Genomic DNA, 14,010 nt, shown 5'->3' on the forward strand with positions numbered 1-14,010 from the left:
ACAGCGATGAACTAAGTTTTGTTTTTTCTTTTGGCTTTTATTTCATTTAGGAAAGACAAAGGTTATAGTCGAATTCTTATTGTGAACGTGAGGGTAAGTGATAGTTTTACTCTTTAGAGCTATTGCCTAAGTAATTATTATGTACCTGTAAATAATATTATGTATCTGGCTTTTATTTCATCTTTCGTGCACAGTCTGTGATTTCAGAAATAAAGTGATATCTGGGTTTTCAAAATCGTAGCGAGTCTTGAAATCGTAGGGTGATTTGAACGCAATTGGTTAATGGGTTCTTGCTTGTTCAATCCTACTCGTCAATGAAAAATTCAGCAAGGTGATATATTTGGAGTTTGTGTATGATTTCATTCTGAATTCTTGGTTCAATTTCACTTTCTTGAGGATTTGTCCGTGTGAATTCTTGGTTCATTTTGAATTATGCAAAATATGGAATTGTTCTTTCTAGTTAATTTTTTGAAGTAGTGTACTCTAAAATTTTTTCCATTTTGCTTGGGAAGTGAAAGTTGTGGCACGAAACCATTAATTTTTTGAAATCTGTGTGCTTTCTCCGTCGCTTCTTCTGATTTTCTGGATTCATGATTAGGTTAGTGATGCAAGTAGATATCCGTGGTAATTTCGCACACCGGGTGTTTGACGATTTGCTTCAACCATGTCTTGTTGTTTGTACTACATTTGCTTCTTCATTATTGAGTGATTCTTGAGACTTAGTGATTATGGAGAAGAGAAAATTGACTGGAGATATGGGTGTCTTTTACTTTGAAGAAGTGAAAATGGATGTGGATATCATGGAAATAATAAAATCAGATGTTTAATTCGAATCAATGAGTCAGGCACTTGAAAGTCATCAAAGTATTCATACAGAATGAATAACCATTCTTTGTATCCGATTAGTTGCACAGTTGGTTTTTGGTGCTCAAGCTATACCACTACAGATTTCCAAGCCTCTTTGGTGCAATCTCTACCTTTCACCATCATCTTCATGTATTTCTTCGTAGTTAGTGAGGCTGCCATGTGATCTTCACACTGTTGGGTAATGGGTTATTGCATATCACCTGTTCGATCTTATGCGTCAATGAAATTTAATGTTAGAACAATGTAACTGCAGATTTTAGATGCCTAGTGTTCAAGGTTTTACTATCCCTTCTCAGTCATTCTTTCATTAATGAAGATTGTTTCTGATTCAATTCTTTATGTTTCTAGTAGTTCATTTTCTAATTGGTTGGATATGAACTAGTTTGTAACGGGTCATCAAAGTGGGGCTGTTGAGGTATGGCAAATGGTTTATGCCACCAACCTCAAGAGTTTGCAACAGAAGTCAACGAGTAATGAGATGGGTGGTTTAAATATCAATGATAAAGCACCAGAGTACAAGTTTGGTGAAATGGGTATGTGTTATGTTTCGTGTAAATTGTTATGCATCGAGAAAGATTACAGTCACGACACATTGTAATTCTTGTGATAAGGAGTTGTGGCATATACTATTGTGTTTTTGGGTTATCCATCTCTTGGCCAAGTGTTCATTTTCTTGATTAATTTTGGACAAGAGTTCAATTTGGGATTAAGGCATGATGCTAGTAGTTAAGAAGCATTGCTTGAGATGAAAATATGGCTGTGACATGGAATGAATTGCAATTCTTTTATGAGGTCTGATGACATGGAATGGAATGCATAGCCCTGCAATGTTGGTTATTTTCAAGTCCCTAGCAAATAACTTGGCCCTAATTCCGATTAAAGTGGTTGTTGCAAAGTGGCGAAGGCATCGATTATCATACATTGACAGATACTATAGCACTATTTGAGTTCCTTGCCTTAGCCTATAACGTCGACTCTAACCAGTTCAGTTGTTAGCATGTATCTATTGTAAGTTCGGTTATACGATGAAGTTTGAAGAAGTTGTTAATGGTAAATCCCACGAAGGGTAATCCTACATAGATGTTGATTTTCTGTTGTTGAAATTGTGAAGGCTAATGACATTGTTAAGAGTAGTTGTTTTTTGGTAAAATCCCCAAATGGTGATCCCGTGGTACTATAGTTAAGGCTGATGCCACACTATAGTTTGTTAATTTTTTGTTTTAAAGGCTGAAGCCAATGTTAAATGATGTTGTTGACGTTAAATCCCACAAAAGGTAATCCTGCAAGAAATTGTTATAACAGGCATGAAGGTGTGTTACAACTTTATAAGAGGCTGTTCTTGGATTGAAGCTTATGCGAGATGAGGAATATTGGATTTTTTGGATGGGAGGATTGTATCTGCAAAAGGTGCAAATTTCTATTTGGTTTGCAATAGCTACAGAGGAGTAGACATTAGTTTGAGCGGCTAAAATTCTTGAGTATGGATTTAGGTTCTGGATACCTGTCAGTTTAGTGAATTTCTAGGTGGTACCTCTTCAAGCTCATGTAGCTTTCATGTTTGTGGGTTCAATGTTCTAGAACTTTTGTTTTTAACTATGAGAAAGTAGCATTTGTGCATTTTATCAACAAGTGTTATCAATGAGCAAACTTTGGCCACCAACTTGGTTTGGGGTTTGACATCTGGGAGACCGCAGTTGAGAATAAAATAAGGAGCAAAAGCAAGCTCAAATTACTGTAATCTTAGGGCAACAAAACCTTTTTTCAATCAGAAAGCATCACAAAAGCTGTGATTTCTCTCTTTCTCATATGTTCCTTCCTCACTCACAGTACCTATGAAAGCATTCAATGGAACAAGAACACTCTATGGTGAGTCCATTTGTCCATGTTTAAGTGCTTGCTATTTGAGATTTTGCTGCAATCTCAAACTGGGATACCCCAGTTGAGATTGAGGGAGAGTATTAAGGGTACAAGTCATCAATACATTTAGAAATACAATTAGGAATACAGTTAGCAAGTTTGTTAGTATTTGGTTAGAGTTGTTAGGCTTTCTAGTATAAAACAGAGTGTGTAATCTTCATTCTTTCAAGTTAATACAAGTCTCATATTTCTCTCTCTAAACTCTCTCTCCAAACTCTATGTGTTCATCTTTCTTCTCTTCAATTCTCAAATATTTCAATGTAGTTAACAATAACGAGCGGTTATCCTACTAACTCGAGTAGTTGATTACTATGACTATCCCACACCAATTTAATGGTCTATTTTGTTACAAACAAACGTTATGCCCTTTGACTCTTATGTTAGTTTAATACTTCCTGAAATACAATTTGCGTCACTTTACCCTGTGAAATAAAGTCTAAAGTTTGAAGGGCATTGCTAAATTTTTTTCTTAATATAAAAAGTAAAATAAATAAAGCCTTTAAAACAACTTGCAACAAAAGGCAATTCTAACATTCCAAAGTTGCGTTGTGCTCTCCTTTGTCCTCAGATGGAAATTATGATGCCAAAACTCAAACTTGAAAGTTTCCGGGGCGATGGGCAAAAAACTGGTTGTAGGAGTCGTCAAACCAAGCAGCACGGTAGGAAAAGACATCATCATCTGTGAGATCTGGGCAGCCAGAGGCTGTTATCCTAGGGCATATTCCGGGTTGAGTGTCTTTGTGGGTTTTGCTACCTACCTTTTGAGAGTGGGTTTACTAACTCGAGTGGTAGGCCTAGAGTGTCATTTGTGAATTGAATATCTTTGTGGGTTTGGCATATTCGAGGCTGAATATCGTTGTGGGCTTCAATTCATCAATCATTTTAATTATTTCTTAGTTAGAAACTCACGCTACTAAGCTTGACAAAAGTATTTTTCAGTGTAAAACCTTAAGCACTTGTGTGAAGCAAGTACGTGAAGCAAATGTTTGCGGATGTGGAATTGCACTTATTGTACATGTTGATCCGTTCAACTCATTTTTATTGTATTTGTAGTTTTTGATGATAGATTTCACGCCAGGACAATTGGATTCAGCTTCCACCACTTGCCCCACTTTCATTGCTTCTTGTGTTGTCTTTTTTCTCCATCCTCACTTTCCCTTAACCAAGTAATCACTAATTTCTAGTCTCACGCGTTCACACACAACAATGGTTAGTAAAATTCTCTTACAAGTTACAACCATTCTCTTAAATAATAGTACAGAAATTTCAAAGGGTCTAATGGAAAGCGAGAGCAAAGAGTTGGAGCTTCCAATCCCTATAGACACATATCTTAGGGCCAGTGACTATGATTTTGTGTACCATTTGATCCTTGTGTAAAAACTATGATACTAGCTCATGGCTCATGCAGTACCAGAACTATATGGAAAAAGAAGCAAGTTTATCACCGTGAGATACCTTTTATAATTTTTTGTCATCAATAAAACTTTCTTCGTACCGTCGAGGTTTTCTACAAAAAAAAAAAAAAAAAAAAAAAAAAATCCCTTCCATCAAATTTCCGTGTCTCATTGGTAATACTTGTTCATATAAAGTCGATTTATATTAGAAAATGAAATTATACTTGCATCCTTTTCAACCACATAACATTGACCTGAATGACTTTTAATATTATTAATTGATTTTGAGGTTATTCACGTGTTGAGATCCACACTTTCAATGTCAAGTATCCCCAGGTAAAAACACAACGTTATTTATGTGAGATGCTGATATATTGTTTGATTGTAGATGAAATCGGGATAAGAAATTAAAAACTGCTATTGGCGATAATCCTCGAGATAGTGTTAGAGATATCAAATTTTTTAAATTAAATAATGTGTCACTAATAAAAAATAAACACGTTAATCAGCATTTAATTAATAATGTAATTATTTACAACTACATTATTTAATTTAAAAAATTTGATATTCCAGCGTTATTGTAAGAAATATCATCAAATAATTGATAATTGGTGTTCTTGTTTGGAACATCTCCATCCACAAGCTTTAATGGTACTGAAATTAATCATCAATCGACGACAAAAGGTTTGACAACGACTGTTCACTGTAGTTGCAAGCAAGCATGGGAAAGCAAATGACATTTTTGGGAGGGACCACGTGATGAAAAGATTTTTCAATGTGATCGGCACACGAAATGATAATAATTATACAAATGATAAAATACATATGTTAAAAAATTAATAATAAAAATAAAATTTCTCACTACGTACGTAAAAACACATAATGTAACACATGTGTTACCGTCACAACGAAAAATTTCTACGCCACGTGGTCCACGTTGGATTCCCCGAAAGATCCCAAATTTCTGTTTCTTTTTTCCAACTTCCATTTGTGTTGTTTGAAGTTTCCGTTGAGTCTCTAACGTTTCCTTCCTTCTTCTGAAACCTCAAAACTCCCGGAAAACACTTGTGACTGTCACAGACATGGTTCTTCCGAGTAGTCAGCTGCACAGCTTGCAGCTCTGCGTTTTGCCTTCTCGGGTTCCCGTCTCCAACCGTTTTTCTTCCCCAAAAAGGTATTTAGAATTTCATTCCCTCATCATTTCAATTACCAAGTGAGTGTTTTTTTTAATGCCATTTTTTGGTTGTTTTATGGCATTGGCATTCATATGGGTTTTAAAGGGTTTATTTTGTTAATTGGTTAATGGACTAATTGTGGCAAACGTCCTTGAACTATAGTTCGAATTGCATTTTCGTGTATGAATCCGAACGTTAGTTTCTTTAGCGTCCGAATTTGGTCCAGGTTTGCACTTTTGGTCCTGAAAACCAATTCATTTGAACCCCATCACTTGGTAGTGGTACTTGTTTGTTGTTAACCTTCAAGTTTCATGCTTTGTTTCTTGGTAGATTTTATATGTTCCTCTGATTCCTAAGTATTTGTGAACTGGGTAGTACTTGAAATTCTCAACTGTTGATTGTAATGCGAATTGAGAGATTTCGGGTGTTCAACTGTTGGGTAGTGCCGAATTCTTTTGATACAAGTGTGAACTTGTTGGAGTTTGAAGTTTGGTAGATAAAGCGGCTGGCTCAGTTGCCTAGAAGTTTAGTTTCTGTGTTAGTACCTGGATGGGTAAGGCTTGAAGTAGAGGGATAATGTTTGCACCCCTCACCTGAGGAACCCAACCTAGCCTTAAGGGAGAACTTTCACATCCGGCAGCAGGAATTGAACCTACAATGTTACCGGCTCTAATGGCGGAGAGAGAGTGATCAAAAGATGAGTACTTTCCGTGAGGACTTATCTGGATTCATTACGCCTTTTCTTTGCAGATTGACATACTTGGTTTCTGATATTCTAAATACTTTAGCTCAAACTCCTGCATATCTTCGAGGAAATTGTCTGCTTAAACCACCTTATTATTTTAACTAGTACTAAATGCCTTTCTCGTGCTGTTGCCTATTTAAAAGTATGTGTTCCTCCTGTAGAGTAGGAGTTTGATGACAATAATGGCTTACTGATGAAAACAGTCAGTTAATGTCCGACGCCATATACATAAATTCTCCGGGTTGAGCTCTGTTTCATAAGCCCTTATCATCTGTTCGGTATTTACAGAACCAAGATGCACGGTTATCACATTTAAGTTTTGTAAGCAGCATATGGTGTTATGTATGAAAAGCTTTCTGATTTCTATCTGAAGCAGATTGTGATAAATACCATATTCTGTAACTGACGGAAATTGTAATTTGGAATACAGTTGTTGATGTCTGTATTTGTGCAACCTAGTTATGATACATACATTGGGCCAAATATTGATGCACGGTTATCCTGAGTTTTAGTGTACACGAGCCATATGATGCTAACTTTGATATGATACTTAACAGGAAATTAATGCCATGTCACTTTTGGTGGATCAAATCTCCGTCTTTACATGCATGTAGTTTCAACAGAGGTGAGAATGTTGTTTGTATGCTTTATCATGTGTGAATGCATTGATATTCTGCTTTATATTTTGATCACTCACTAGGGATATCTTACATCTGTTTATTCTTTTTACAGGAAAATGTGAGGCCAGTTCTCAAAGGGCAGAAAATAAGTTAGATTCCACAGTGTATATAAATGTTGCAGACGATTCAAATGACAAACTCTTTAGTGCAGACCCAATTAATATTTCTCAGGTGAGAGCATTAGATAGATTTTTTTTTTTATTTATACGACCTTTTTTTTTATTTATCTGTTCAATTTCTAACGAGAGCATTAGATGGATGAATCTGCATAAGATATAATTGTTTTTAATCTGAAAAAATAAGAACAAATTGGTTTTGCTGAATTAGAATTGATTAAAGCAGATAACAGCTTAAACCCCTTTTGAGGTTCCTCTACTTAGTGGATTCACCCGTTTACTCTCTGTTATCAACTATTTGTATCCATGATAACTTGAATAAACTCATTAAATTCTGAATCTTTTAATTCCGGGGAAACCTGCTGGCTTCAGATCTTGCATTTTATTCATATCATGGCTCTACTAGTATTTAGTAAATTTCTTGACGGAATATGCTGTATTTGCAGGTTCACCTGACTAAAGTCACGATGGGATTGTTGTCCTTATATTTCCCAATTAGACTGGTGCAGTCAAGTATTTTTAATACTTTCATCAAGATTGTCCAAGCGAAACTTCCCTATATCATTCAAACTTTCGGGGCTGCCACCTTGCCCTTTGCCTGTGTTTCTAATTCTTTGAATAAACCTGTGCCTCTTCGGTTGGATGTGTCTTTTCCTTCACTTCAAGATATTAGATGGAGCTTTGCACGGTTACTGTATCTATTTAACATCCAACTTGAGAAAAATGTTGCCACGTAAGTGAAGATTTTGGATAGAGCTTTGCAAAGTTACCGTTCTCGTTTGGCTAAATTCTTTTGTAAATGTTTTTAGGTTCTTTCTGGTGCTCCTGGTAGCATGCTTCTCATTTGTTGTCATTGGTGGTTTCCTATTCTACAACTTTAGGTAACCTATAATCCTTTCTAAGAGCAGGTCGAATTACTTTCTCTGGCATATTCTGCTTCATGTTGCTTTATGGTAGTTCATTATATAGCAATCTTTTTCTTGGTGTCTAGACTATTAGATTGATATACATTGATGGCCCATTTCATAACAGCTGAAGTTTTCTAATATGGTATCACCGTATCAGAGCTTTGGTAGCAGGAGGTCCTGGATGTGGAACCTTCAATCCGTTCACCACTTTTTTTGGTGCAGGGTGGGGTTTCAGCTATATTTTTCTTTCTGTTTGCCTGGCAACATGCAAAGCAAGAACGGGTTTTGTGTGAGGGACGGTGTTAGATTGATATACATTGTTGACCAATTCCCAAACAGCTTAAGCATTTGGGGTCTAATCGTTGTCTATCACAAATGAATTGCTGAAAGAATATGGTTTCGTCTCTTCTATCCATCTTCTTCACAAGGATCTCAGCATCTTAGACCAACGATTATTTTATATTCTCACTCCCTGTCAAATGCTGGCCTCTTTTCACCATTAAAGGCCAACATGTGGAATTCAACTTATATTGGTTACACTTGCATGATTTGACCAGGATTTCCTGCTTTGATATCATTAGAAAGTTTGTTGTTATCACACTATTCCAAAAAACTTGAAGCTGTTATGATGTGGGCTGACAATTATTTGATATTGTAACGGTTCAGCAGTCTTATTAATGGTGTTATTTTTAAATGAATGTATTCCTAATGCTTGTTTACAATCTGGATGCATTTCAAATTACACAGGGGTAGTAAGGAGTCTTTGGAGGACTGCTTCTGGGAGGCTTGGGCATGTCTGTGTTCATCATCGACACATCTAAAAGTGTGATGTCGTTTTCTACTTTTATCATTTGGTTCATTCTATAAGCTTTCGCTCATTCTGTATTTTCTTAAATGATTGTAAATAACATGTATTGTACAATGTACACTGCAGCAAAGAACACGCATTGAACGTGTTATTGGTTTTGTTCTTACAATATGGGGCATATTATTTTACTCTCGCTTGTTGACCACAATGACTGAACAGTTCAGGGTAAGTTCTTGAATCATGGAACATTATCGTACATCTAACTTATATGTAAACGGCATCCTTATGGCCATGATTTGCACAGAACAATATGTACAGGCTCAGAGAGGGTGCACAAATACAAGTTCTGGAGACTGATCATATCATTATTTGTGGAGTGAACAGTCATCTTCAGTTCATACTGAAGCAACTAAACAAGTATCATGAATTTGCTGTCCGCTTAGGTACTGCTACAGCTAGGTAATCTAATACTTGTACTCAGACAGAGGTTCTTATATCAGGATTGTGTGGTTAAATTACTGGCTTGTGTTGTTGTCTTGCTTACATGTTCACAGGAGGCAGAAAATTCTTCTTATGTCCGATCTCCCAAGAAAGCAGATGGACAAGCTCGCGGACAATTTAGCCAAAGATCTTATTCATATTGATATCCTTTCAAAGAGGTGCGGCTATAAGAAATCATCTAAGTCATCTCTGTCTGATTTTGGAAGGCCTCGGTGCAATGAATATAAAATTTAACAAAGTAATAAATGATGTAATAGGTAATTGGATTTGATAATAAAATAGAGACTTTGTGTGCTTCTGATTCTTACATTGAGGCTCTACTCTTACAGTTGCAGCCTTAGTTTAACAAAATCATTTGAAAGAGCCGCTGCCAACAAGGCACGTGCAATAATTATACTGCCAACGAAGGGTGACCGGTGAGAACTTGATCAACTTTTACGTCTATGTTAGAGATCATCTTAGAGTATACAAGATTTTTGTTAAAGTTTCTTTGGAATTTCCTAGTATATTACAAATTTCTTCTCTCTCAAACGTGTTTTGACTTCACATCCTCATCTGTTTAGGTATGAAGTTGACACCGATGCTTTTTTGTCTGTTCTGGCTCTTCAACCTATTCCTAACATGGAATCTGTCCCCACAATTGTTGAGGTATATCACTAATCTCTGTGTCTTCGTACTAAACTTTATTACAAAGTGTGCTAAAACCATGTTAAACTTTCCCTCCCAAATGAATGCAGGTTTCAAGTTCCAATACGTGTGAGCTCTTAAAATCGATCTCAGGGTTAAAAGTAGAGCCTGTAGAAAATGGTGCATCAAAATTATTTGTTCAATGCTCTCGTCAAAAGGGACTCATAAAGATCTACAGGCACTTGCTTAATTATCAAAGTATGGTACAAGTCTCTTTTGAAGAAATAACTAATTTTCTCGTGATGATGCTTATGAAATTCTATTTTTGAACCCTCAAAGTTAATTTTATGCATTACCAAAAGGACATATGATTAACGACCAACAATCGGAAAGTTACAGATGAAATGTTATTGCTGTAATGATAATTTCTCATTTTATCAGTTGTGCATTTATTTGTGGTAATAAATCTATACCTTGAGGCCCTACTATCTTTACAAATATCAGTTTGAAATCTTTAGGCAGTAACTAGAAATTAGACCTGTCAACCCAAGTCATGTGTTGTTCTTTTTACTACGGTAATTATTTCTATGTCATGTTGGTTATTAGGCAACTGGAACCATCTCTCTGATCATTTCTGAGATGGCACACTAATTGATATCATTTCTGCTCAGTGCAGAAAATGTATTTAATCTTTGCAGTTTCCCAAGTCTAGTGGGGATCAAGTATAGGAGGTTACGACATGGGTTTCAAGAGGTAACACCATCTGCCAAATGTAATTCTGCTAGTGAAGAACTTATTGCGGTTGGCTGATTTGGAATTTCTCTGACTGGATATCCCTTTCAGGCAGTTGTTTGTGGGCTTTATAGGAACGGGAAGATTGACTTCCACCCCAATGACAGTGAAATCCTGCGGGAAACTGACAAAGTATGAGATGTTTTGGACTTAATTTACATTTTTAATTCGAACTAAAACAAGCACCAGTAACTTTGAGATTTCTTTTGACTTGTGAAAAATGGAATCATAAACACAACGTTTGTTAAAGTTTTGTTTTGTAAATTTCTGTACACACCGATGGTTGATTAGATTGTTTACTTTCACAGTTCCTGTTTTTATTTATCATGAGTAGACAATTAGACAAAAGTGTCGTAAAATTTGATAATTGCAAAATAGAAGAAAGAAACTATGATGATCATCGAAACCTGAGCGATTCACTCTGTGACTGCTTCATTTGCTTTGGTATTTGCTTTATGTTGTTTTGCTGGCTGAATGGATTGTGGTTAACCATCATTTTTATTTATGAGCTCCTAACGTTGTGCACTTTCGTCTTGTAGGTATTATTCATTGCACCTGTTAATGGGAGTAAGACACCAGATGTTACTTATTCGAATGTTGTCAAAGAAATAGGCGCTGATCAAAGTTTGGATGATCTAGAAACAAACGGTGGTACTCACCCGCATTCCTTGCAACTGGTGAAAACACGACTTGAGAACATTGTCAGGCGTCCCAAGAAACCAGGCTCTAAGGTGCGACTTTACTAAGACATAATTGCTTGAAGGCCACCAGGGCTTGATAGATTTGGTCTCCAACTCTGAATAAATTTGTTCTTATTAATGCAGGCTTCAGATTATAATCTGGGACCAAAAGAATTTATACTTCTGCTTGGATGGCGCCCTGACATCGTAGAGATGATTGAAGAATATGACAATTATCTTGGACCTGGCAGTGTCGTGGTATGTTCTAATTCGCTTGGAACTCTTTGTGGATCCTATACTCAAATTTCCCTGAACTGTTAAACAATGATCTAATTAGTAAAGGTTTATTGTTAATTACTTAAGTGCATGTGTGATGGAATCGTGGAGAGGTAGTTATATTAAATGGATGCAAGGTACTCCAAAGTAACAGAAGGAGGTGAAAATTGCTAATATATCAATTTCCCTGATCCGTAAAGCATTAGTAAACCTACATTGTTACTTATGCAAGTACATGTGTGATAAAATCGTGAAGAGGTAGTTATATTAAGTGGCTGCAATGTACTCCAAAGTAATGTGAAGGCGGCAAAATCACCAACAAATCAATTGGGATGTTATTGCAATTTTCTTCACCTTGAGGAAGCATGATAGAGACTAAGCAATACTAGAATTTTTTGTCTTCACAACCAGGAATCGTTGTTTTATATATGCAGGAAATTCTGTCAGATGTACCGTTAGAGGACAGAACAAGGACAAGACAAGTTTCTGAACACGGAAAACTCAAACACATCAAGGTTTCTCATCGGGTACTGCCTCACTCTTTCAACCTAGAGAGTGGAACCTTCTGGTGTCATTATGGATTTCTTTTCTTTCTCAATACTAGTTTTCTATGGAAGTCTCCTTTTTTGCCCTTCAAAACTTCCATTTTTTTCAATGTGCTGCAGATTGGAAATCCATTGAACTTTGAAACCTTACAAGATACCATCGAGCATATCCATAATTCATTGAAGAACGAAGATGTTCCCTTGTCGGTGGTTGTAACATCCGATAGAGAATGGCTTCTCGGAGGTGAACACACTTGAATTCCCCCCTCCCTTCTCTTTTCTTGGTTTTATGATGTTTCAATTACCTTTTGGTTGCATTGCGTTAAAGTACCCTCTCTTCAGATCCAACCAGGGCAGACAAGCAATCTGCGTATTCTCTTCTTCTTGCCGAAAATATTTGCAACAAACTTGGTGTAAAGGTAGGTCAAGTTCATTTAAACATCGGTACCTCATTTCCAATTTTGTAAAATTTCGAACTCTCAGTTTAATTAATTAAATAGTTTTCACAATAACTTAGTCATAATTGTCACCTAGAGCAGACAAAGGAAGTAACAAGGTGGTGTACTGCAGGTACAGAATCTTGTTGCAGAGATCGTGGACTCGAATTTGGGCAAACAAGTACGATGCAGCAGACTTTTCTCAATGAATATGATTTTTCTATCAAATATTTTTCCATATTAACATTATTAATTATCATACACCCCAAAATCAACGCAGATCATGAGAATTAAGCCGTCCCTGACTTACATTGCCGCAGAGGAAGTAATGAGCCTCGTAACAGCCCAAGGTATTGAAGCATTGTACTAAACTTAGTTCTCACCACATATATAATGGTCAAATTCCAAAATAACAAGTCATTATTTGATTGTGCATATCAGTTGCTGAGAACAGTGAACTAAATGAAGTGTGGAAAGACATTCTTAACGCCGAGGGTGATGAAATATACATAAAGGTAAGCACCTTGAATCCTGAATTTTATTATGCTATGATTTTGATCCCGGTTGGACGTTGTCTTTTTTATATTTTCAGCTACAGGATTTGGGTTGATATCTGTTAAAACCGTATATTTAAACTTTGACTGTTTTTGTTCCGACAGGATATCAGCCTCTATATTAAAGATGGAGAGAACCCTTCGTTCTTTGAGCTTTCTGAAAGAGCACAACTGCGGAAAGAAGTGGCGATAGGTTATGTGAAAAACAACAAGAAGGTAAAAACATCTTGATTTGATTCGGCTCTGAAATTGGTTTAGACATCTCATTCATATCTTATGTCACGGTGCAGGTTATCAATCCAGTTCCCAAGTCCGAACCCCTCTCCCTTGAGTTGACAGATTCGTTGATAGTTATATCTGAACTCGAAGGAGAACAACCTATCGTTCTGTAGACTCTTCATTTGGTCGCCTGTTCCATTGTTTTCGTTGCTGTTGAGTGTTATATGATTTCATGTTGAAACGATCAACCAAATTTTGGTCGTGAAAGTCTGAATCCCATGCTAAGTAGAAGCACTCATGTTTTGACGGTGAAAATGTTCTCCGAGCTTGTACCATAGAACCGGCATTAGCACTCATGTTTTGCAGTATTAGCTTCTTTTCTGATGTGAAACACTGTAACATTGATGCAGGCAACACACAAATTCATGGAAATTTGTCCAATAAAGGAAATCTGGAGGTTGAGTATTCACCCCCTCCAAGAATATTGGATTAACAACAACAAGCATTGTTTGCCATGTTACCATACCTTGATATTGTCTTTATAATAATGCTAGGTGCATCAAATTTGTGCCCTGAATTTATACACACCAATCATATTTGTACTTTAATTCAAGTTGGGGATTTGATTAATAATTGTAATGAAAATTTAGGAAATACCCCAAAATGGGACATTTTCTTAATCTTGGAACAGAAATAGGATTTTTTTTTTTAATATGCACAAAGCATGCACGTGCCATGCACAATCGCTGGACAAACATAGGTAGGGGTG

At 36.4% G+C, this 14,010-nt stretch overlaps 1 protein-coding gene across 1 annotated transcript; it reads left to right on the forward strand.

Moving 5' to 3' along the window:
- The first annotated feature begins 5,095 nt into the window (after positions 1–5,095).
- Positions 5,096–13,743, forward strand: LOC103403971 (putative ion channel POLLUX-like 2). The gene is made up of 24 exons (XM_008342821.4): positions 5,096–5,352; positions 6,656–6,723; positions 6,831–6,949; positions 7,341–7,627; positions 7,704–7,775; positions 8,550–8,625; positions 8,737–8,835; positions 8,915–9,069; positions 9,165–9,269; positions 9,441–9,527; positions 9,675–9,759; positions 9,849–9,996; positions 10,415–10,491; positions 10,582–10,662; positions 11,070–11,261; positions 11,355–11,468; positions 11,921–12,013; positions 12,152–12,275; positions 12,374–12,450; positions 12,602–12,649; positions 12,749–12,818; positions 12,910–12,983; positions 13,128–13,238; positions 13,313–13,743. Exons 1-24 carry the CDS (start codon positions 5,261–5,263, stop codon positions 13,412–13,414), a joined length of 2,556 nt encoding a protein of 851 aa, XP_008341043.3. The 5' UTR covers positions 5,096–5,260; the 3' UTR covers positions 13,415–13,743.
- The last annotated feature ends 267 nt before the right edge of the window (positions 13,744–14,010 follow it).

This window comes from Malus domestica, chromosome 16, assembly GCF_042453785.1.
Source record: "Malus domestica chromosome 16, GDT2T_hap1".
Lineage (NCBI taxonomy): Eukaryota > Viridiplantae > Streptophyta > Magnoliopsida > Rosales > Rosaceae > Malus > Malus domestica.

What these genes read in the sequence shown, in the direction of transcription:
- LOC103403971 (XM_008342821.4), top strand. Translation starts at nt 5,261, where the DNA reads ATGGTTCTTCCGAGTAGTCAGCTGCACAGCTTGCAGCTCTGCGTTTTG. An exon ending in CTGTCCCCACAATTGTTGAG is followed by an intron (nt 9,760 to 9,848) that starts GTATATCACTAA and finishes AAATGAATGCAG; the next exon opens with GTTTCAAGTTCCAATACGTG. An exon ending in TCCTGCGGGAAACTGACAAA is followed by an intron (nt 10,663 to 11,069) that starts GTATGAGATGTT and finishes TTCGTCTTGTAG; the next exon opens with GTATTATTCATTGCACCTGT.